This window comes from Musca domestica, unplaced genomic scaffold (assembly GCF_030504385.1).
Source record: "Musca domestica strain aabys unplaced genomic scaffold, Musca_domestica.polishedcontigs.V.1.1 13, whole genome shotgun sequence".
Taxonomy (NCBI): domain Eukaryota; kingdom Metazoa; phylum Arthropoda; class Insecta; order Diptera; family Muscidae; genus Musca; species Musca domestica.
The window spans coordinates 9,772,148-9,799,072 of NW_026712172.1; the positions used below are offsets into that span (position 1 = coordinate 9,772,148).

Below are 26,925 nucleotides of genomic sequence, written 5' to 3' on the forward strand. Positions count from 1 at the left end.
CGCTAAAATCATCAAAAGACCGAATATAGGGAGGTACCGTTATATGGGGGCTATACGAAGACATGGACCTGCACAGACAATTTCCCGTTTTAGGCTGTAGTATCCATTTCGAATTTCAAATACCAAATTTGAAACAATTCCGGTGAACAATGTCGCTAAAATCATCAAAATACCGACTATCGGGAGGTACCGTTATAAGGGGGCTATATGAATACGTGGACCTACATGGCACACTTATGAACTTAACGTGTCTACTGGAAAAATAAATATGTGTGCAAAATTTTAACCTTCTATTTCAATTCGTTCGAAAGATAGCGTGATTACAACAGACAGACAAACGGAAATCGCTAAATCGACTTAGAACTTTACGCTTGAATTACATCACTATAGCTTCCGAACGAAATGAAGTAGTGTGATAAAATTTTATTCAAATGTATATTATGTCTGCAGGACTTTTTATATTGAAAATGGGCCATGTAGGAGCCCCTTTTCGGTATTTTGGTGACTTAATCGTCATTATCCACCGGAAATGTTTCAAATTTGGTATTTGACGCTAATAATGGATATTACAGCCTATGACAGACGTGCAGGTCCACGTCTTTGTAAAGCCCCCATATAACGGTACCTCCCGACAAAAGTTGGCTATGCAGGTCCACGTCGTCCTATACATACGGCTCTAGTCGGTATTTTTAAAATTTAAACGGAATTTTTAACGGATTTTATTTTTTTTAATTGCAAAATTCGTTCCAAACTATGGAGGGTATTCAAAGTTCGGCCCGGTCGAATTTACAGCTTTTTTACTTGTTGATTTTAGCGACATTACTTACCAGAATTTTTTCAAATATCGTAGTTGAAGTTTGTAATGTGTACTTCAGCCTGTGGCAGAGATTTGTGAATGCAGGTCCACGTCTTCGTACAGCCCCACATAACGGTACCTCCCTATTTTCGGTATTTTGACGCTTTTTTACTTGTTTGCTTTAATGTGGAAGAGAGGGAAACTTGTCCCCTGTATTTAAGTTATTTTGCGATGTAAATTTTTAAAACGCCGATATAAGTATCTTCTATTTTTAGATAAACTTTTATAATCTGCTGGATTTTTTCCTATAATTATTGGAAAAATGAATTGTGTTGCACAGTGTATTTAGAAGTTCTTCAAAAACTAAGAAAACAATAAAAGTTTACAACTCAAGAGAAATTTTTGCTTTTACGCTCAATTCATTAATTCTCACCAGTCCAATTTCTCTTAGTTTTTTAAATCATCAAAAATCCGTGTTAAAATATAATTTGTATTTTTATACCCTCCACCATGGGTAGGAGGGTATATTAACTTTGTCATTCCGTTTGTAACACCTCTAAATATTCGTCGTAGACCCCATAAAGTATATATATTCATAATCAGCATAAAATTCTAAGACGATTTAGCGATGTCCGTCTGTCTGTCTGTCTGTCCGTCTGTCTGTCTGTCCGTCTGTCTGTCTGTCTGTTGAAATTACGATAGAGCCCACATTATTTGACGTAGACCTTTGAAATTTGGCACAAGTGTGTGTATTGTCCCTAGGATGGTTGGTATTGAAAATGAGATATATCGGTCCACGTTCTGGTATAGTCCCCATATAACGGTACCTCCCGATATTCGGTATTTTGATGATTTATGCCACATTTTTTCACAGATTTATCTGAAAATTGGTATTTGTAGGTCATGACGGGTCCCTGAGCGTGTGGCAAAACATTGCATGTATAGGTCCACGTTTTGGTATAGCCCCCATATAACGGTACCTACCGATATTCCGTATTTTGATGATTTATGCCACATTTTTTCACGGATTTGTCTGAAAATTGGTATTTGTAGGTCATGACGGGTCCCTGAGCGTGTGGCAAAACATTGCATGTATAGGTCCACGTTTTGGTATAGCCCCCATATAACGGTACCTACCGATATTCGGTATTTTGATGATTTATGCCACATTTTTTCATGGATTTGTCTGAAAATTGGTATTTGTAGGTCACAACGGGTCCCTGAGCGTGTAGCAAAACATTGCATGTATAGGTCCACGTTCTGGTATAGTCCCCATATAACGGTACCTCCCGATATTCGGTATTTTGATGATTTATGCCACATTTTTTCACTGATTTGTGTAAAAGTTGGTATTTGTGGGTCATAATGGGTCCTAGCTCGTGTGGCGAAACATTGTAATTATAGGTGCACGTGTTGGTGTAGCCCCTATATAACGGTACTTCCCGATATTCGCATTTTAATGTTTTTTGCCACATTTTTTCTAATGTTCTTTTACCCTAGGGTGGAGGGTATTAAAAGTTTGGCCCGGCCGAACTTAATGTTTTTTTACTTGTTTTTTTTGTAATAATTTGATTTATTAATAATTCTGGATAACATCCCAGTTTAAAAACAATTGAAATGAATGGATGAATATTAAGAAGAATTTAATTATTATTTTCTCTTAAATAATCTCTTTTTTTGTCTCATGTGATAGCACACGGTTTTGAGCAGTGCTGCTTAAAATAAATTTAATATTTATCTCTCCCCCCCTCTCTCTCCTTTACTCTCTCTCTCTCTCTCTCTTAGCATATCTTATTACACTCCCTTAAATGCATCTACTAATTTATATTTTCTCTTTTGATTTCAGCAATCCTCATATAACCCATATCTAATGGCGGGCCTGGGTATGGGCGGTAGTATGGCGCCATATAACACAGCAATAGCAGCAACTGGTGGTGCCGCGGCAAGTGGTGGTGCCCTGCCCGTTGGTGGTGCAGCATTGCTTAGCTACGGCCTGGGTGCTGGACACAAACACCATGGACACCAACATCAACATTATTATCGTCATTCATTGACTAACCGACATCGGGTGCTGCGAACACGCAGCTCGGGTGCAACACACAATGTTTGGGATGATCAGGTTCTGGAGGTGAGTGGTGGCGAAAAGGAAAATACTGTTACTGTGCCGATGATGCTGGGTTAAAGTAAAAGTTTTGTTTTGGAGAGTTCCACGAAATTTATGAATGAAATCGGAAATAAACAAAGAAAACTTGTTTTCGTGTTCCCACGTCAGAGTTTTGAATATTTGTATGTATGTGTGTTTGTTTGAAACAAGTTTTCTGATGCAATGGCATAGTTGGCCCAGCGCACCTCCTACATGGTAGAAGTTTAGTAATGGGAAATTGATAGCTGAAAAAAAAAAACACATTTAAACCCCAAGGATATTAAACGGATATTATTAAATTTGAATGCTGGTAATAATTTGTGTGGGAAGTTCAACAAGGGAAAACTTCATCAGAAATATTATTTTCTATTTTTAGATGCAATCACAAGGGGGTAATAAGTGCAGGCATGAGTGTCAAATAAGTATAACTTTCATAAAGTGATAATTTTATGGCATACTTTTAGGCATGTAACATATTTTTGCTGGGAATTTGGTGGTAATGTAATTGGAGTAAATATAGTAATGTGGCTAGAAAAGATTAGCCAGAAAATGTAAAACTAGCAAGTTGAACCTATTTCAAAGCCATCAGTTTGAAGAGATCCTATTTCTTATTCCCTTTAGCCTTTTTGATACGGAGGGTATGTATCATTTAATGCGTCCCATTTGATGTGCCCCCACGATATCAGTAAAAATTGGGACACGATCTGGCGATATCCGACCCTCTGCCTGGTACGATTTAGCTTAAAAATTTAACTTCAAAATTTCCTTCTCCACTGGAAAATAATCAGTATCAATCACATTATTGATGTATATATGCAAAAGAGTAGTGAAATGTCCGATTGGTTTTTAGAATCCTCACTAAAAGGAAGAAGAGTCAGTGGAAGATTGTGGGATAGATGTACAACAGAGTTTTTATACCCTCCACCTTGGAAAGGAGGGTATACTAACTTTGTCATTCCGTTTGTAACATCCTTAAATATTCGTCTTAGACCCCATAAATATATTCATAATCATATTCATAATCAGCATAAAATTCTAAGTCGATTTAACGATGTCCGTCTGTCTGTCCATCTGTCTGTCTGTTGAAATCACGATACAGCCCACATTATTTGACGTAGAGCGCCAAAATTTAGCAGAGCTATTTGTATTGTGTCTAGGATGGTTGGTATTGAAAATAAGATATATCGGCCTACGTCCTGGTATAGTCCCCATATAACGGTACATCCCGATATTCGGTATTTTGATGATTTACGCCACATTTTTTCACGGATTTGTCTGGAAATTGGTATTTGTAGATCAAAACGGATCCCTGAGAGTGTGGCAAAACATTGCATGTATAGGTCCACGTTGTGGTATAGCCCCCATATAAAGGTGCTCCCGATATTCGGTATTTTAGTGTTTTTGCCACATTTTTTCACGGATTTGTCTAAAAATTGGTATTTGTGGGTCATAATGGTTTCCAGCTCCGGTGGCAAAACATTGCATGTATGGGTCCTTGATTTGGTATAGCCCCCATATAACGGTACCTCCCGATATTCGGTATTTTGACGATTTTTGCCACATTTTTTCACGGATTTGTCTAAAAATTGGTATTTGTTGGTCATAATGGGTTCCAGCTTCGATGGCGAAACATTGCATGCATGGGTCCATGATTTGATATAGCCCCCATATAACGGTACCTCCCGATATTCGGTATATTGATGGTTTTTGCCACATTTTTTCACTGATTTGTCTAAAAATTAGTATTTGTGGGTCATAATGGGTCCTAGTTCGTGTAGCGAAACATTGTAATTATAGGTCCACGTTTTGGTGTAACCCCCATATAACGGTATATCCCGATATTCGGCATTTTAATGGTTTCTTTCTTCTAATGTTTCTTTTACCCTAAGGTGGAGGGTATTAAAAGTTTGGCCCGGCCGAACTTAATGTTTTTTTTTACTTGTTGGTAATTCGAACATTAAAGATACGAAAAGTTCTAATAAGGTACTAAACTTCTAAAATGGTACAATTTGGAATTATGTGAACGAATAGAGCCAATCGCTTGAACTTTGATATGAAAATCAAGGTTGGAAAGTAAGTTTGATGTATAAAGGGTGATATAAAAAAACTACAACAGCAGTTTCCATTTTTTTAAGTTTATTGAATGAAATCAAAACATGTCGGAAATAGCATCAAATTTTAGAATAAGTTTAGGTTCATTCGAATTGGTCACCTTTGGCACGAATTATGCCCTTCAAACGGCCAATGAAACCGTCACACGCTGCCCGAATATTGATCTGCGGTATTTTGCCCCATTTCCGGCGAGCGCTTGCTTGAGGTTATCGACGCCTTGGTATTTTTTAGTTCCAACCTTGCTTTCCAAAATACTCCAGACACAATAGTCCAACGTATTGGTATCCGGAGATTTGGTAGCCATTGTGCGCTGGAAATGAAGCGATGAACCTCATTTTGTAACCATTCTTGGGTGGCGCGTTTTGAGTGCAATGGTGCTGAGTCCTGTTGGAATATCCCAAGTCTGCGGCCAAAATGTTTGCGTGCCCAAGGCTTTAATACATCCTCCAGAATATTTTCGGGATAATATTCATCATTAATTCTAATGCCACGATCGATTAATACGAGCGGAGAGCGACCTTGGGTAGTTATGGCGGCCCACACCATCACCATGACCGGTGCTTGAGTTCTGGTGGCCAACCGAAGGTGCACATTTGCAGCTGACCTCTTTGGCAAGTAAACAGGTTTCGATCAAGTCGCTTCTTTACTTTTCGAACCATTTCTGCTGATGTTGCTGTTTTCTTCCGTCCACTTTCTTGACGTCGGGCTACGCTACCAGTGCCACGGTAACGAGCGATGGTACGAGACACAAAGGATTTATTCACTTTAAATGCTGAAGTGCTCTAACGATAGCCACTTGTGGTTTTCCAGCCAAATATAAAGAAATCGCACTATCGCGTTTGAATTGCATGACGAATAACTTTTTTCTGGAAAATTCTCACCAAAATGCTATTGTACGCTTGTAAACAATATAATGAGCTATAACTGGAACGGACGAGTGGCTTAAAAATGACAGCAGTCTTAAATTTGTTGCAGTTTTTTCATCTCACCCTGTATATTGGAGTGGTTTTGGAAATTTGTACTAAGTGCGCGAACTCTTCTAAATGGTACTGAATTTGGAACAGTTTGGCTTAGGGTGAACGGGTGAAGCTGTAATTTGGAAATTTTGTATTACGGTCCCTGTTGGTGGTAAGAGGTGGTTGTGATTAAGAGGTGGTTGTGAATATGTGTACTACAAGTGCACGAATAGTACTAAGTAATACAGTGCTGGTACAATTTTGTATTGAGTTAACAGATAGTGCTTGAAATCTGAAATTTGGTATTAGGGTCATTGTTCATGTGTAGTTTGGACATATGGAGGTGATTTCGGAAATGTGCCCAATAATTGTATGAAAAGTACTAAATGGTACTGTATTTGGTATTGGGTAAAGGGATAGAGCTGGATTCCTCAAATTTGATATTGAGGTCTCTGCTGATATCTGAAATTGAAATATGGAAGTGATTTTGAAAATGTGTACTATATTGGTACGAACAGTACTAAATTAGGTATTCGGTAAAGGAAGGAAGTTGAAATCCTGAAAATTGATAAAGATCTCACTGATAGTGTCTGTGGTTAAGATATGGAAGTAGTTTTGAAAATGCGTACAATAATTGTACTAAATTGGGTATTGGGTATAGACTTAGAGCGGGAATCCCGAAATTTGATATTGAGGTCTCTTTAGGTGTCTGGTATTGTCTTGAAAGTGCGTATTTTAAGAGCAAGGAAAAGTACTAAATTTGGTAATGGGTAAAGGGATCATGAAATTTGATATGGATGTGGGATGAATGAGAGAAGGAGCTGGTTTTACTATACTACTATAATTGTACCAAATTTAGTCCAGCAATGGTACCATTTAGTACAAGTAAATATAGTACGCATATCCTAAACCATTTTCTTCTCCTGACCACTGATATCAATAGTGACATCCATATCTAATTTCGGGGGGATATTACAAATCGGAAATCCTGAAATTTTACATTAAACCCACTCTTGGTATCTGAGGTTGACATATGTAGATTGATTTGGAAATGTGTAGTATAATTGTTCGAAAGAGCTTGAAGCTACCAAATTTGATTTTGAATGAAGGGATGGGACCTCCAGGCTAAATTGCAGACTTTTAAAGATATTGCCTTCCTGAATTGCATAGTTTTGCAAATTTTCCAAAGACATCATGGAAGGCATGGTTTTAAATACCTTTTTCTAAGGGTCCTCTTATCGATAATCTTGGAATAAGAAAGACTTCTTGACAAAAAAAAAAAAATCAAAAATAAATCAAGAACTTCCCCTCACAAATTAAAAGTAACTTCTGATGTTAGCTATTTTAAAGTGAAATACGTAGATTCAAAATGGGGACACGAGAATTCTATTCTGGTCTTACTTTCACATTCACATTTTGCCAAAAACAACACTTATTTAAAACAATCTTGAACGGTCAAAAAGCACAAAGGGTCTCCTTACATCAGGGCCTGGTTAGTGTGCCTTCAATGAGCTTAATTTTCTCCACACTCAAACGCAGAGCCATTTTAAAACAATGCAATCAGAGAGTAAAAAAATTTGGAGAGCATTGATGTGCGACTCTCTCCCGGCCCTGCCTTAAATAATACTATTTCTTTTTTTTTTTTGGAATAAGGTAATTAAAGTTCTTGATTATCTCTCTCTCTCTCTCTCTCATATCTCATTCCAGCACCTGCCAGCCTATTCACCCATATCGACCAGATCACATCGTGTGAATCCAGTTTCGTCATATCATGTTCAGGCCGCATTGGCAGCATCGAGACGTCGAGAATCAATCAACAGCTCCATAGGTGCCACCTCGATAAGACGTCTAATTTCGCTAAACAATCGCAATTGCCGTTACAAAGTGCCGGCCCATGTACGTCAGAAGGTGACGAAATGTTTCACTCTCTTGGCACTGGCCCACGGTCTAATGTGTGCGGTGTTGGTGCCAATCTTTGGCCTGCAAGGCTCCAACTCAGTGTGGCATCATCGAGAACAATGGCTGCAAGTTGGACCCAATATCGGATCACTGCTCCTCAGTATTTGTTTGTTCATATCGGCGGGTATGTCGTTGGTAACCCCAAAGCTTATTCGCAAATTTGGCTACACCATTTTGATGGGAGTCAATTATGTGGCTGTGTGTTTATTTTTAATATGTCATCTGTATCCATCGATTTACACCCTACTGCCGGCATACATTATCCTGGGTATAACCCACAGTCCTTCGTGGATAAGTAAAATTGCTGTTGTCGTGCATTTCGGCAGCAAACTGAGTTGTTCGCAGCATGAGTGCACATTGATGTCGTCGCATGCCTTGGACTCGTGGGAGGAACATAAGCTATCCTGTAATCGTGATCAAAAAGTTCGTAGGTTAGGTCGCTGGATCCAGGCCTCTAAGGATATTGGTATAATACTGGGAGCCATAATTGCCTCCATGGTCTTGTCCTGCACATCGAGGGATTGGAATTGTTTGGGCCACACAAAACCGATTACAACCACACCAGCAACAACGTCGACGACAACAACAACAACCGTTACCCCCAGCACAACGGAAACAGCACCGGTGTCTGCGGTACCGAACAACACCTCACCCCACGCCCAGGCTGTACAGTTCTATATACCCAGTACACCCTATGTCTGGAGTCGGGGTTCGCCATACAAAAGCGAATATTACAATTTGGATGAGCATGGTAGTCGCATATGTGGGGCCGATATGTGTCCCCTTTGGCAATATGATGCAGCTGCCGAAGATGATGAAATCAACGAGACCATCTTCTCGCCCTTTATACGGGAAAAGCCTCGGGCCGGATCATCAACCCTGATTGGCATTTATTTAATATTTGCCTTGATTTCAGTGATACTTCTGGTACTGGCCGGCAAGGTACAGGCCACCTTTCGTCATGAACGCATCAAGGGTATGACGGATACGCTGCTGTTTGCGGGACCCCTGGCGTATTTTATTGGCACGGAACAGGCCTATATACTAAGTGATTTCTTGACGGTAAGTGGGGGGAGTTATGAAGGGTCTTTTGTTTGCGAAATTAATGAAATAATTTTATTCTTTTTAGGCCTTTGTCTCTTGCTCTTTGGGTATAAGTATGGTAGCAGGAGCTATTATTGGAATGGGAGTAATGCAGCTAATTGTCTCCTGCACATTGAGCATGCTGTTGCGGCACACAAAACGCATTGTGGTCATATGTAAGTGGTACAATTTTTAATCCTTTCAATAAATGTTTCCATCAAAGACGTAGTATCTATAATAACACCTTATGCAAACACCAGTTTGGGCGCCACTTAATATAACATGTATGTCAACGACCTTGTTAAAATAGCACTGATCTTTGAAACTTCTCATAGAATTTGTCTTAGTGGATCTTATAAATGTTTTGTCTTCAAGGTAAAGAGTGAAATACACTGTGCAACACAAAAAATAATTACCGGGAAAATCCAACAGAATTTAAAAGTAGAGCTAAAAACAGTAGACACGTACATCGGCGATTTAATAGTTTACATAGCAAAATAACCTAAATAGAGAGGGCATGTTCTGGTTTTCACTAATCACTTTCTGAGACGTTTTATGCATGTCCGTCTGTCTGACCGTCCGTCCGTCTGTCCATGTATTTTTGTCAACAAAGTACAGGTCGCATTTATTGTCTGATTGAGCGGAAATTGACACAAATCATTTGTTTGGCCCAAGGTTGAACCCTATTGAAATTGTTGATAATATCATCATATATATTGGGTAAGATTTCAACTTTTGATGTCTTCTAGGAAATAAAGTAGAATTTAATGACACATAATTTTGAAGAATATTTTGACTTGCTACGGTTAAGGGATTTTTAACCATATTATTAAAAAAGTACAAAAAGACCTCTTTGGTAAAACACTAGAAAATTAAATGTGCCGACTAAAATTATTCTTGTGTTTAAAATCAGCGATTTTCAAGGAATCTTAATACGAAAATTTCAAAAATTGTGGAGGAGGGGGGGGGGGGACATCCCCAAACCTTCAAAACAAATGTACACAAAAATACGTCACCTAATGCCTCACATGAATAGGAAACCACATGTTAAATTTCTACACTCTAACCCTGAATGTACCTCGTTTAGTGCTAATTCCGAAAAGAACTGTCCTTTCTGAGGCTCCACATTAATTGTGCCCTACACGAGCTCTTCGGACTTTATACAATCATTCCAACTTCGAACATAATTTATAACTTTTTAATGATCAAAGCCGTTGATAATTTAGGTTTACTATACCCTCGGCGATATGGCTAAAAATACGGCCAAAACGTGCCTCATCGAAATAACGGTTTTAGGCCCTAGGTCTCTTTAGACCAAATACGTTTTAGGACATTTAGAATCAATCTAACGATGGCAGACCATACATCTGTCTCTCTGGCTGGCTGTTACGCACGATAACTCTCGAAGGGAGTATGCGATTTGGTCCCAACTTGGCACATCGTAATATTATTATCTCTAAGTGTGATAATAAGATGGGCAATATCGGTCCACTCCTTCTGGTTACTCCTCCACAAAACATCAAAATTTTCAAAAAAAAAACAATTTAAAAAGCCGTAAGTTCGGCCGGGCCGAACTTTGAATACTCTCCACCATTTGGAACAAATTTAAAAATTTTCAAAAAATAAAATCCTTAAAATATGTTGTTTAAAATTTAAAAATTTTATTGGGGTCTATACGACGTGGACCTACATAGGCATTGTTTGTCATAAGCCATTACAATATTCAAATTCGGAAACTTGAAATAAACGGTGAATAATGTAGGTAAAATCATCAAAATATCTTATATAGTTAGGTACCGTTATATCGGTGCTGTGCCAAGACCTACCCAGCATAGACAATTTTCTGTCATTTTTTCTGGCTATATCATAAATTACGAAGTTCAAATACGACATTCCAAACAATTTCGGTGGGTACTGTACCTATACTCGTCAAAATACCGAATATAGGGAGGTACTGATATATGGGGCCTATACGTTCGAAAGATGGCGTTATTACAAGAGACAGACGGACAAACAGACATACGGACATCGGTAAATCGACTTAGAATTGTACGCGGATCAAGAATATATATTCTTTGTCTGACATGAGTATTTCGTTTGGTGCGAAAATTTACAATATTGGTCCTCTACATCAAGTACCTCCCCCACAATGGGTCAATATTTTGAATAATTATAACTTTTATAAGATGTGATGTAAGAGTCCGATTGTCTTTAAACTACACATATCCCAATATTTTTCATTAACCGATGGTCTGATGTGAAGATGGAATATATGGGTCCACCCCTTCAGGTACCTCCCCCACAAAGGGTCAAAGTTTTAAAATTCCATGAAGCTCATAAAACGCGAAATTAACATACGATTCTATACAGATTTGACACACCTCAATATTTCCATCAACACAAGATCTGTTAAAAAGATGGTAGTGATCGGACCTCTCCCTCTAGTACCTTCCCCACAAAGGTTCAAAGTTTTGAATAACTAAAACGATTATAAAATCCGAAATAATTATTGAGATTCGATCAGATTTGGATATAGCCGCCATATATATCTTCAACCGATTTCGGGTTAATTGTGCGCCAAATGGCCAATATCAGTTCTAATGACCTAAATTTTGGTACATCCGATCGAATTCAGTTTAGAAGCAAGTACATTAAATTTGGATAAAATGGGTTCAGATAGTGCTATAGCTGCCAAATATATGTTTCATCCGATTTGACGTTTAAGTCCCTCATATTCGTAATATGCATTCGACAACAAAGATGTTTGGTGCAATATATCTTATAGAGCTCAGAAATACTTTTGTCAATTTTTATCGAAAACGACTAAGGTTTGGATATAGCTCCCATACGTATCCTTAATCCGTTTTCAGGTTTATTGTGCAAATAAGGGCTAATATTAACTAAAATGAAGTTAATTTCGGGACGTACGTTTCCCTTTTTTGGAACTCAGCACCGATATATATTTATACCCTACACCACAAGGTGGTCAGGGTATTATGTCTTTGTGCATTTGTTTGTAACAGGCAAAGGAGAACGAGATAGACCCATACTTCCTTTTAAGGATCTGCATAGAATCACATTCTGAGTCGATTTATGTATGTCCGTCCGTTCGTCTGTCCATGTATTTTTGTAAACAAAGTACAGGTCGCATTTATTGCCCAATCCAGGTGAAATTTTGCACAAATCATGTGTTTGGCCCAAGGACGAACCCTATTGAAATTGGTGATAATCGGTCAAAATTTAGATATAGCTCCCATATATATCTTCGTCCGATTTGACTTTTATTGTGCACCAAACGTGTAATATCCGTCCGAATTGTATGAAATTTTGCATATACACCCAAATTAGGCCTGAAAATAAGTATGCCAAACTTGATCGGTTCAGATATAGCTATAGCTCCCATATATATTGTTCATCCGATATGTTATTTTTGTCCACCGCCGCCGTAATATGCACTCTACAACAACAATATTTGGGGAAATATATCAAATGCAGCTCAGAAATACATCTGCTAAATTTTATCGAGATCGGTTCAGATTTGGATGTAGCTCCCATATATAACTTCGTCCGATTTACCTTTTTTTGTGCACCAAACGTCTAATATTTGTCCAAATGGGATGGAATTTGACACTTGCGACCGAATTGAGTCTAGAAGGTAGTATGTCAAATTTGGTGAAGATCGGTTCAGATATAGGTATAGCTCCCATATAAACTGTTCATCCGATTTGTTATATTTGTTACCCACAACCGTAGTATGCACTCCGTAACAACGATATTCAGGGAAATATATCAAATACAGCTCAAAAATATCTTTGCCAAATTTTATTGAGATAGGTTCAGATTTGGATATAGCACCCATATATATCTTTATCTGATTTCAAATTAATTGTGCACCAAATGGGCAATACAATTGCAGGGTATCACCAGCCCGACTTTTGACTTTTCCTTACTGGCTTTATCTGTATTAGATGTAGCAGGAAAATGGAATACTTCGGTCGACTATATCTGGTACCTCACGCACATGTTAACATTATCTAAAAATTATCACACATTCATATAAATTGAAGGAAGTAGTCCATATAGTCCAAACCTGACAAGTCGCAGTGCTTATATCATATTTATTTATGTCCGATACGAAATGGACAATATTGAACGATTCCTTCGGAATCGTAACAGAATCAAAATATATTTAAATCGAACTCTGACTGAGGGTATACATCTGTCGGCAAAACCGACTGATACTTTTTAACTCGATTTTCTTCTGTCTTAATTATAACCCATTTTAATAATTCATATTTCTTTTTCCATTTCAGTGGCCGGTTTCTTTTTCCATTCCTGCCTGCTGTTGGCTCTCTCGACCTGGAAACCCTCGAGTGACGACAGTGCACTCTTCTATGTGCTAGCTGCCTCATGGGGTGCTTGCAATGGCATGTGGGAAACTCTGTTGCTTGCCTTGGTCACCCTGAATCACACCAATCATGTTGTAGAAGTCACATCACCACTGCAAGCTCTGCGATTCTTAGGACTGGGCATAACATTTGCCGCTCACGGTTACATGTGTGAAACGCCGAAAATTATATCACTCGTCATCATGCTAGTTGTGAGTGTGCTGCCGTATGCAATGCTGGAAATTCGACTGGAGTCACAGCGCAAAGCCCAGCTGATTTCGTTATGACGTAGTCTATTCACATAGTCCCGGAGGCACAGTGTGATGGCTCGTACACACACCATGTGAGGTGGCGGAGAGGAGGAGAAGAAGGTGGATTAGCAATTTCAGTTTTTGTTGTGTTAATGAGCATCACACATACACACACACACAAGAAGAGAAAATATAAAAATTAATTTGTAATTTAGTGACTTTTTGTATTTAGAAATATAAAGTGCAATAACCATTTAAGAAACAAATGCGACAAAGAATGATAATGGAAATGGGCATTTCCAAAGATGAAATAATTTCATTTGAGTTAGCAAAAAATAATTTGCTTAAAATCTAACATAAAGGGATTATTACTCCCGCCTCCCCCCAGACAAAACAAAACAAAAAAATTGGCTGTAAATTTAAAATAATTAATTAAAAATGCTACACATTTCAGTGTAGAATGCCAAATAAAAGAATCTGAATTACTCTGATGAAGATCAAAAAAAGTTTATTTTTTAAAATTAGCTATTAAGACGATGAAGGAGAGGTGGAAGAAAACACATATTGAACAATTGCAAGAAATAGATATACGTATTTTATTTATGTATAGAAGATATTGAAATAACTCACTAACACACATAACACGCACACAAGTCTGTCATTTTCTTTTTTTTCAACAAGTATAATGTTAGTACTTAAATTGAACGACCTTCGAAAAATTTTTAAATTTTAATTTGAATTTCTACCAACCAAATTCCAGTAGTAAATTGGGAACTTCAAAACCTTCTTATGTTGTGTCGTACATTCCAAGTGTATTATTAGACTTATTTGAAATTTCCCCAGAGCTAATCATTTTCTGCAACCTTTAAAGCAGTTAAAGTAGAGTAGAAAGACCTTATGACGCTTCCTACAAAAGATATGTTATCTACACAATATCTCCATAGAAACCTTTTCCCATGGAAATCTGTTAAACTCCCTATAACACCTCAAGAAATCCAATGAAAAAATACCCCTGGAGTGTTTTATGTCCAGGGAATCTTCTTCTTTCCAAAAAAAAAAAAAAACATCATCTCATGAGGCTTTCTTTCCATATGGGTTCTCCATAGAATACCTTTTTGATGGATTTTTTGTTCAAAAAATGACCTCTCAAAGGGGCAATGTTTACAAAGAAAACGAAGGTAGCTTCAGTTTAGAAGAATTCTCTTCAAACATTTTATTCCCAAAGTAGGGGTCGCGGAGGTGTCTACTTTCATAGAAGAACTCTCTTTTCCCTGCTTGAAGGGTGATATTTTTAAGGGGATTTTTCATCAATAGGGGGTAGTTTTTAGACCCAACAAATATTTTTGATCGGCATAAAATTCTAAGTCGATTTAGACCTGTCTGTCCGTCTGTTGTAATCACGCTACAGTCAAAACGAATTAAGATAGGAAGCTAAAATCTTACACAAATCTGTTTTTTGTCTGCAAGCAGGTCAAGTTCGAAGATGGGCTATTTCGGTGTACGATATCGTATAGCCCCCATACAACGGTACCCCCGATATTCGGTATTTTGATGATTTTAGCCCCATTCTTTTAATGAAATTATCTGAAATTCTACACAAGAAGTTATTTGTGAGTACTTTACCTCATGCAAGAGAATTGGGCATATAGGTCCACTATATCGTATATCACCCATATAACGGTAGCCCCCATATTCGGTATTTTGATGATTTTAGCCACATTTTTCAATGGAATTGTTTAAAATTGTACACAAGAATTCTACGTGACTTCCTTACCCCCTGGAAGAGAATAGTTTATTTAGGTTCACGATATCGTATATCCCCTATATAACGACACTTTCAGATATTCGGTATTTTTATGATTTTAGCCCTATTTTTCAGTGGAATTGTCTCAAAATCCACACATGGAGTTCCCCTGGAAGAGGTCTATATAGGTCCACGATATCGTATGACCCCCATATAACGGTAACCCCAATATTCGGTATTTTTCCCCCACACAAGGGTTCGGCCCGGCCGAACTTATCTTCTTTATTACTTGTTTCCCATAAAATATCTCTCAAGTGATAGACAGAATGTTTCTTAAGGGACATTTTTTTCCATGAGAGACCTCTTAAGGGAACTTTAGTTTTTTTCTCTAAAGGTCTGCTTTAGGGAATCTTTTATCCTTTAAATGTACTTAAAATATCCTTAAGCGATATTTGTATCATAAGTGGTCATCTTTACGTAAAGGACCTCTATAGGGGTCTTGTTTAACATGAATATCTTTAAGATAGGCCTTTTACAAAAAAGGCCGCTTTAGCGACCCTCATTTTAAGGAAAAACTATTAAAATAGGTCAAATTTCCATAGAATAATTTTTTATTAAAAAAACACTTAAGGGGGTTTTCATGACGTAAGATGACATCTTTTCATAGAAGGCATGCCTTCATAGGAGCCTTCATGAAGAGTGATCCCTTCATTTCCCAAGGGGTCTTTGTTTTATAAATATTGGACAGTTTTTTCTATAAAACATCTCTCAAGAGGCTTTCAATCTGCTTTTTATGAGCCTTTTTCCCATGAAATGTCCTTAAGATATCCTTAAACAATCTTTCCACAAAAATACCGCCATTACATTGAAGACTCTTTAGGTGTCTTCTTTCCATAGAAGACTTCTTAAGAAGGGGAATTTTTAAAAAGGGTATTTTCCGTAGAAGACTACCAAAGATAGCCGTCATTAGATAGAAGGTGGCTTCTTTTCACTTTTTAAGGCGATTTTTCATGGGAGACTGCTTAAGGCGAGCTGTAAAAGCGCAATTTTTCCGAAGGGAATATTCTTTCATTGAAAGACCACATTGCAAATTTTCTTTGGACACACGAAATATGTGTGACTTCTTAAGGAGTCTTTCTCTCATTAAAGGCAACTTTGATAAGTTTCTTTCCACAAAATACCTCTTCCTTCAAAATGACCCGCCTATAGGGGATATTCTTTATATAAAATTCTTTGAGAATCCTTCTTTCCACAAGTGGAAAGAGGAATCCCTCCAAAAATCTCCTCTTCCCATATCAGTGGGACCCTTTTGTTCAAAGTAGACTTCTTAAAACTTCTACTAACAGAAAACTATATCATTGAAATAAGATTTTCTACGATTGAAAATCAACAGGTAGAGGACTACTTTACATTTAATCAATGGATAATGTATGTAGAGGGAAAATTTTGTAGGAGGTCTTCCAAAGATCGAAGATCAGTAAGGTTGAAATCTACATCTATTGGACTTATGACAAGGTGTACTGCAGATAAAAAACTTATTTGTGCCTCTTTAAAACTGTTTCTTAAAAGTTACTTTCTATCGGAACGTTCTCCAAATTAGAAGTCATCTTAACGTGACTTTTTATTGAGGCCTTAACAGGACCATTTCTATATATGCTTTGGACCTCTCAGGTAAATTTTATCTCTATCTGAGTTGTGGACTTGTACGCCAAGAAAAATTGATCTTATAACTATGAAGGACATATTAAAAGACCATTTCTTCTTTAAAAGATCCTGTATTATTATTATTGTTATTAAAAAAATTATTATTTATTTATTAAGAAAGACCTATTGCCCAGTCTTGTGACTACCTATTTCGATTGTCCTTGCATAGAAAGGAAAACTTTTAAATATATATGATTGGAATACCTTCGAATTTCCTCGTGGACTCTATGTCCCTTTGGGTCAAACGCTTTTGAGGAAATTTGAAGTCGGTCTAAAGGTTTCCCTTCGTCCGTCTGTCTGTCTCTCTATGTGGAAGGTGCGCACAATAACTCTCGAAGTGAATATTCGACTTGATCCAAACCTGGTACATCGTAATATTTTTATCAATGGGTTATGGGGAGATGGGTTACATCGGTACGTTATACCTTCTGGTACCAACATAAGTTCAAATTTTCAAAGAAATTATTTTATCTCTTCAAAATTTACCTTTTCCAATATTTTAATTAACGCAAATTCTGATGTGAGAATGATAGATATCGGCCTACTGAGTCTGAGGGTACTGATACTTTTTAAGTTATTTTTCAGTCAAAGTTGTTGCCATCGCTTCCTAAACTAATGGGAAAACCCATTAAATACAATACCTGGATTGTTCACAAGAATATTTACTAGTTAGTTTTGGCAGACATTTGTACACATACACCCACACACACAACAAACACATGTATATCAGTATTACAACAAATGTTAACATTTTATAAAAGAAACAATTTAGAATTAATTGAAAATAATAGCAAGTAAATTTTTAGTTTTAACAAAAAAAAAAAAAAAAACAATTTCAACGAAATTAAACAAAATAAAATAATACTTAAATACTATTCATTTTGTAACTTTTATTTTTTTTTACAATAATTAATGGTTTCGCCATATTAACTATTTTAAGAATTTTAATTCAAGTTCTCTGTATTTGTTGTACCTTTACAGCAATACATCTCATAATTTCGTTCTATACTCGTAAATAGCCTTTTTTGTAATATAATATGTTATTGAATAATTCTTAGCCATTTTGATGCTGGGTGATGTTATGCTACAAGGTCTATGACATGACAAGCCATTCAGAACGCGATTTAATGAAAATGTTACCAATTTTAATGTCCAATTTGCTGCTGCAACGGATAGAATATTTTATTTTACTTCTAGGAATTTCTATGGCGGGTATACAGGGTTGTCCATATTCGACGGACCCATCTGGCAACGCCATAAGTTTTGACTGAGATGTCACATCACTTAATGACATACCGCGTTTGAAGCGTCAGTCCAAGCAGATTATTACAATGAACCAATACACGCGCTTTGAAATAGTTGAAATTTACATTCAACAGAAGAAGTCAATTGTGAAAACTCAACGTGCTTTTAAAACATTAAAAAATGTGAGAAGTGCGCCTTCTAAGAACACCATTAAGCGTTTATACGAAAAATTTTCGACTGGTAAGGCTCTTTCTAATCCGAAGAGGCCATATAAAAGTCGACCAAGGCGATCGGCCAAGAATATCGGTGCCGTACGAGCCAGTGTTGAGAGGTTCCCAAGAACATCCCAAAAACGCCGTTCTCAGCAGTTGGGCATGGCTCGGTCCACTTTACAGCGGATTATTCGCATTGATTTGCATTTGATCCCGTACAAAACTCAATTGAAGCAAAGAATGTTGCCTGCGGGCAAGCCTCGTCGATTGAAATGGGCCCAAAGAGTCATGGGTCCGTCGAATATAGGCAACCCTGTATTAACTATTTCATTTGTAACTCCTCGAAATATTTATTATAGACCCTTTAAAGTATATATATTCTGGATCAGCGTTAAATTCTAAGACGATCTACGACGATCTTGGTATTTGAAGTTTGTAATGGGTACTACAGCCTATGACAGAAAATTGTTTATGCAGGTCCATGCCTTCGTATAGCCCCCATATAACGGTACCTCCCTATAGTCGGCGACATTGAATATGAATATTGTAATGGCTTATGACAAAGGTTACCTATGCAGGTCCATGTCGTCGTATAGACGACACGGTATTTTTAAGATTTTAACATAATTTTTAACGGATTTTATTGTTTTTGATAATTGTCAAATTCGTTCCAAATGGTGGATGGTATTCGAAGTTCAGCCCGGCCGAACTTACAGTTTTTATACCCTCCACCATACTATGGAGGGTATATTAATCTGTCTGTCTGTCTGTCCGTCTGTCTGTCTGTTGTAATCACGCTATCTTTCCAACGAATTGAGATAGAAGGCTAAAATTTTTCATACATCAATTATTAGTAGGCAGGTTAAGTTCGTAAATGGGCCAAGTCGGTATACGTCTTCGTATAGTCCCCATTTAACGGTAGCTCCCGCTATTCGGTATTTTCATGATTTCAGCAACATTATTTACCGGAATCGTTTCAAATTGCGTATGTAGGTCTACGTCTTCGTATAGCCCCTATATAACGGTACTTCCCGATATTCGGTATTTTCATGTTTTTAGCGACATTATTTATCGGAATTATTTCAAATTTCGTATTTGAAGTTCTACAGCCTATGACAAAAATTTTAGTATATAGGTTCACGTCTTCGTATAGTCCCCATGTAGGGGTTTTCAATTAAGTGGTAGTTTTCGGAATTTTTTTGAAAAATTTCAAGTTCCTTTCAAGTGGTGGAGTGGTGGAATTTAGCTGTTTTATTACTTGTTTTTGTTGCTTTCATATTTTGAGTTTTAAATGAATAATCCAGTTTTTTTAAATGTTTCAAATTAAGTAATATAGTTTTTACAAAGTAAAAGAGTCTTAAATTTGTGTATTTTGAGTTGTTGTTGGAGGACCGTGCATTAAATACAGGGTGAGATAAAAAAAAACTGCAAATTCAAACGACATAATTTTTACATTTTGTTTTTTAAATTTTATTGAACTAAAGCAAAAAAATTTAGAGTAAATTTAAATTTGTTCGAATTGGTCATCTTTTGTCCGAATTATGGCCTTCAAACGGCCAATGAAACCGTCACACGCTGCCCGAATGTTGCTCTGAGGTATTTTGGCCAATTCCTGGTGAAGCGCTTGCTTGAGGCGATCGACGCTTTGGTATTTTTTAGTGCCAACCTTGCGTTCCAAAATACTTCAGACACAATAGTCCAACGGATTGGTGGCCATTGTGCGCTGGAAATGAAGTCATTTTGTAACCATTCTTGGGTGACGCGTGCTGAGTCCTGTTGGAATGTCCAAGGTCTGCGGCCAAAATGTTTGCGTGCTCAAGGCCTTAATACACCCTCCAGAATATTTTCGCCATAATATTCGGCATTTATTCTGTTGCCACGCTCGATTAATACGAACGCAAAGCGACCATCGGCTGTTATGGCAGTCCACACCATCACCATGGCCGGCGCTTGAGTTCTGATGGCCAACCGAAGGTTCAAATTTTCAGCTGACCTCTTTGGCAAGCAAACATGATCATTTTGTTTGTATACAAACTGCTGGACAACGAATGTTTTCTCATCAGAGGAAACCAAATTCGGCAGTTCGGAACTTACGGCCAAGCGAAGGAATTCTTTAGCTCTTTTGGGACTATTTTCTTTCTGTTGTTGTGGCGGTGTAAGTTCTTGCACTTTTTGGAATTTCAATGGCTTTACCCTGAGCTCATTTTTCAATATTTGCCGAATGGAATATTGCGATATATTCACCTCACGATCCATTTTTCGGCCAGTGCGACGTGGGTTTCGATCAAGTCGCTTCTTTACTTTTCAAACCATTTCTGCTGATGTTGCTGTTTTCTTTCGCCCACTTCCTTGACATCGGAGTAGGCTACCAGTATCACGGTAACGAGAGATGGTACGAGACACAAAATATTTATTCACATTTAAATGCTATAATGCTCTAACGATAGATACTTGTGGTTTTCCAGCCAAATATAAAGTAATAACACTATCACGCTGGAATTCCATCACGAGTAACTTTTTTCTGGAAAATTCTCACCAAAATGCTTTTGTACGCTTGTAAACAATATAATGAACTGTCACTGGAATAATTTTAACAGCTGTCGGACGAGTGGCTTAAAAATAACAACAGTATGAAGTTGGTTGCAGTTTTTTCATCTCACCCTGTGTATGGGAGCTATATCTAAATCTTAGCAGTTCTCGATAAAATTTGGAAAGGTATTTCCGAACTGTATAAGATATCTTGTACTAAATATCGTTGTAGTCGAATGCATATTACGAATGTGAGGGACTTAAACACCAACTCGGATGAAACAAATATATGGGAGCTGTAGCTATATCTGAACCGATTTTCACCAATTTAATGTACTTGCTTGTAGACTGAATTCAGTGGGGTATGCTAAAATTCAGGTCATATGGACTGATATTGGCTATTTGGTGGAAATTTAACACGAAATCGTTTGAGGATATATATGGAACCTATATTCAAATCTTCACCGATCTTGACAAAATTTAATATACTTATTTCTGAGCTGTATCTGATAGCAGGTACCAAAGTTCATTGTTGTAGAATGCATATTACGCTTATGAGTGACTTTAAACCCCAAGTGGCGTAAAACATATATATGGGAGCTATAGTCATATCTGAAATTTGAAGTACTGGTTTATAGGATGAATTCAGTTGTAATTGCCAGTATTCAGTCCATTTGGGCAGGTATTAGCCATTTGGTGCACAATAAACCTGATATCCCATAAAGATATATATGGGAGCTATATCCTAATTTGAACCGATCTCGATAAAATTTAACAGAGGTATTCTCGAATAGTATCTGATGTCTGGTACCAAATATCATTCTTCTGGAGTGCATATTAAAACCCCAAATCGGTAAAACATATATATGGTAGCTATAGCTATATCTGAACCGATTTTCTCCAAAATTTGATGTACTTGCTTCTCGACTGAATTCGGTGGGATGTACAAAAATTCAGGTCATTTTGGTGCAAAATTTGTCGATACCAGTTGAAAATATGTGGGAGCTGTATCTAAATCTAATCAGATTATCACCAATTTCAATAGGGTTCGTCCTTGAGCCAAACAAATATTGTTTGCAAAATTCATCTCAATCGGATAATAAACGATACCTGCATTTTGTTCACAAGAATATATGGACGGACGGACATGCATAAATCGATTCAGAAAGTGGTTCTATGAAGATCCTCAAAAATAACTATGGGTCTTTCTCGCTTCCTTCTCCATGTTACAAACAAATGCACAAAGACATACTACCCTTACCACTATGTGGTATGGGGAATAAAAAGTTGACAAATGGTTGGAATTGTTGTATGAGAGCCGAGAATGACAAGACATAAGAACTGCATCAAAATTACCAACTTGGAAAAAATACTCAAGTATTTGTTAAGGTTTCTGGCTCAATCCACTCGGAAGCTTATGGTTATTAAGAGATGTAACATTTTTTGCGCATAAAATTTTAATAGCAAGAAATTACACAGGGAATGGCAAACTTGGCTACCTTCAAGTTTTATGTGAAAATAACGAAGTTCCAGAATTCGATTTCTCATACACAATTTCATTTGAACATACATATGAATGTAAGTATGTTTGTAAATTTAATTTCGTGTTTGCTTTAATATTTTGAATTACAAATTTCTTTGGCATGCCCTGTGACAATGTTGTGACAGTTCGTTCAAAACCATTAAAATTTGTTATTCAAAAATCAATTATACAATATGAGCTACCGGTTTTAACATTAAAACAAATGTCATTAAATGCTAAATTGTGACTTGCAAATTTCAAACAATGACACTTTAACAATTAGAGATATTTTCAATGCAAGAATTTTGAAAGTTTATTCAGAAACGATTTTCTACTTTAATTTTAATTTGATTTTAAATTAATATTATTATTTTCATAAAATAAACAATTTCAAAGCCTAACAAATGAATAATGTAATTCCAAAAAATAAAAACAAAAGTTAGTTAACATTTTAAACATTTAAATGCTATTGTCAATAATATTTATTAGGTAAATTATATATAAATAAATTTTAGAAACTTAAAACGGCAATTAATAAAGTAACAGAAAATAAAAAAAAAAAACAATTGTTGCTTAAATAAATTGTGAATATTTTTTTGGGAAAACAATTAAGGCTAATAAACAAATGAAAATAAAAGAACATTGTATTATAATTGTTTTATATAATTGAGAAATATATACATTATATTTATAATTAAGTTTGATAAATGTTACTAAGAATCTTAAGAAACAAATCAAATTTATTAATTCATTAAGAGAGTAATAAATTATTGTTGTTACACTAATTAAAAATATACTTGTTTTATTCGCTTTATGCCATTTTTTAGAACATTTTGAACATTAGAAAGTAAACATTCGAATAATTATGTAATTATTTTCCTTCCCATCCTCCGGCATGAGGAAACATTGTTTGAAAAATATAAGTAAGGTCTTAAAAATTACTTAAATCAAGAGTTTGCGATATTGCATCGATTATAATTAATTAGGTAACTACAGGTAGCTAAAACAAGGAAGTCATCTACGATACTTCATTCAAGATTTCAAGATTTTTTTAGATTTGTTTATATAGTTTGTGTTAGGCCTTCCGTCTGTCATTCTGTTGTAATCACGCTAGAGTCAAAACGAATAGAGATAGGAAGCCAACATTTTGCACCGATCTGTCTTTTGTCTGCAGGCAGGTCAAGTTCGACGATGGGCTATATCGGTCCACGACATCATGTAGCACCCATATAAGGGCACGTCCCTATATTCGGTATTTTTTCTTTGTGTCTACTTTACCCCCTGAAAGAGAATTGTCTATATAGATATCATATGACCCCCATACAATGGTGCCCCCCATTATTGGATATTTTGATGAATTTAGCCACATTTTTCAATGGAATTGGCTTGAAATCCACACAAGGAGTTCATTCTGAGTACTTAACCCCCTGAAAGAGAATTTTCTATATAGGTCCACGATATCGTATATTACCCATATGATGATTTTGGTCACATTTTTCAATGACATTGTTTAAAATTCAACACATGGAGCTATCTGTGACTATTTTTCTCCCTGAAAGAGAACTGTTTATATAGGTCCACGATATCGTATAGCCCCCATATTTTGATGATTTTAACCACATTTTTCAATGGAATTGGCTTAAAATCTGCACAAGAAGTTCCTTCTGAGTACTTAAACCCCTGAAAGGGAATTGTTTATATAAGGTCTACGTTTTAGTATAGCCCCCATATAACGCTTCCCCGAGATATTCGCTATTTCTAGGATTTTTGCTACATTATTCACCAAAATTGCGTCAAATTTCGTATTTAAAGTTCGTATTGGGTACTACAACCTATAACGGAAAGTTTTGTATACAGGTCCAAGTCTTAGTATAGCCCCCATACAACGGTACCACCCTTTTTTCGGTATTATGTATTTATTTGTAACATTTAGTACTTTTCGTACAAATATAGTACGGCTTTCCAAACCACCCTCAAATCTCAAACACTGATACCATCAGAAATCTACTTTTCAAAATCCAGGATTTTATCTCTATCCCTTCAACCAAGAACCAATTTAGTACCATTTAGTAATTTTCGTACAATTAAATAAGTAAAAACGTTGTAAGTTCGGCCAGGCCGAAATCTGAATAGCCTCCACCATTTGGAACAAACATGAAAATTCTGTTAAAATCTTAAAAGCACCGAATGTATAAGGGTCTATACGATGACGTGAACCTGCTTATGCAACTTTTGTCATAAGCCATGACAATATTCAAATGCGAAACTTAAATAAAGAAGTCAATTCCGGAAAATATATCGCTAAAATCACCAAAATACCAAAAATAGGGAGATACCATTATATGGGGGCTATACCAAAACGTGGACCTACATGGCCCATTTTCAATACACTTTTGAGTAAAATTTTATCAACCTACTTCATTTTGTTCGGAAGCCAGAGTGATTTCCACAGACGGACGGACATCGCTAAATCGACATAGAATTTTATGCTGATCAAGAATATATATACTTTGGGGTCTAAAATGTATATTTTGAGGTGTTATAAACGGCATGACAAACTTAATATATGGAGGGTATATTTCAACTTCAAACACCAACAGTTATCTAAATATAAAATTGCAGAATTGTATCTCTATCCGTTCACTCAATACCAAATATAGTACCATTCCATACTTTCCGTGGAATTAAAGTACTCAAATCACCCACATATCTCAATCCCAGATACCAACGAAGACCTCAGTATCAACCTTTCGGATTCCAGCTCTATCCTTTCACTTAATACCCAATTTAGTACTTTTCGAACAATTATAGTACACATTTCCGAGACCTCTTTCATACCTTAACCACAGATACCTATAGAGGCCTCAATATCAAATTTCAGGATTCCAATTCTTCCCCTTCGCCCAATTACAAATTTATTAACATTTACTACTTTTCGTACAAATATAGGGCGGCTTTCCAAACCACGACCAAATCTCAAACACAGATACCACAATTAATCTAAATATCAAATTTCAGAATTTTATCTCTATCCCTTCATCCAATATCAAATAAGGTACCACTCAGTACTTTTTGTTCAATTATAGTACACAAAGCTCCTCCTTATGTCCCGGCTACACATAAACATTGGCCCTAATTCCAATTTTCATATCTGAAGTGCCATATTTTCATTTAATACCAAATTGTACCAAATATAGTACTATCTTGTACATTTCGTGTAGTACACATTTCCAAAACCATCTCTTTTTTTACAAACCTACGACAAAAAGGAATCCCAATAAAAAATTTCAGCTTCATCCGTTCACCTTAAACCATATCGTTCCAAATTTAGTTCCATTTCGTATGGTTCTCACACTTAGTACACATTTCCAAAACCACCTTCCACATATCAGACTCACCTTCCAGACTTGATTATCATAACAAATTTCAAGTTATTAGTGCTATCCGTTCACATAATTCCAAAGGTAAAATTTTAGTGGTTTAGTACCATCTTAGAACTTTTTGTTACCTTAAACACTTTTCGTTTATTTTTAGTACTATTTTTTTAGTACATTTTAGTACTTTTCGTGTCCTTTTAATACGGAATTCCACAAACTCAGCCTAATCATACGCCTATGAAACCAAGACTGACCCTCTTGTGATTTTTTTAAGATTCTAGCTTCAGCTGTTTCATCTGGACGTTGATTCTCGGACAGTCAGTTACTTTACCATTTGTATACCCTCCACCATTCTATGGAGGATATATTAACTTTGTCATTCCGTTTGTAGCTCCTTGAAATGTTTATAATAGACCCTACAAAATATATATATTCTGGATCAGCGTAAAATTCTAAGACGATCTAACAATGTTCGACAGTTTGTCCGTGTATGACGCTATCTTTTGAATGAATTGAGATAGAAGGCTACCATTTTGCATACATACATAGTTTATCAGTAGGCGGGTTAAGTTCGTAAATTGATCATGTCGGTCTACGTCTTCGTATACCCCCATATAACGGTAGCTTCCGATATTCGGTATTTTTATGATTTTAGCGAAATTATTAACCGGAATCGTTTCATATTTCGAATTTGAAGTTCGTAGTGGGTAGTAAAGCCTATGACAAAAATGTTTGTATGCAGGTCTACGTCTAAAATAGCTCCCGATATTCGGTAATTTCATGATTTTAGCGACATTATTCGCCGGAATCGTTGTAAATTTCGTATTGGTAGATTTTAATGGGTACCATAGCCTATGGAAAAATATTTCGTACATAGGTCCACGTCTTCGTATAGCCCCCATAT

General features: G+C 36.5%; 1 protein-coding gene across 1 annotated transcript in view; it reads left to right on the forward strand.

Annotated features, from left to right (window-relative positions):
• The window catches only part of LOC101899492 (uncharacterized), a 54,993-nt gene extending 37,047 nt beyond the window's left edge, over positions 1–17,946 (forward strand). The window contains exons 3-6 of the mRNA XM_020038385.2: positions 2,643–2,924; positions 7,715–9,028; positions 9,096–9,225; positions 13,363–17,946. Coding sequence (XP_019893944.1) covers positions 2,643–2,924; positions 7,715–9,028; positions 9,096–9,225; positions 13,363–13,724 — 2,088 coding nt within the window. The 3' untranslated portion in view covers positions 13,725–17,946. The remainder of the gene's footprint in view (positions 1–2,642; positions 2,925–7,714; positions 9,029–9,095; positions 9,226–13,362) is intronic.
• Positions 17,947–26,925: the final 8,979 nt, after the last annotated feature.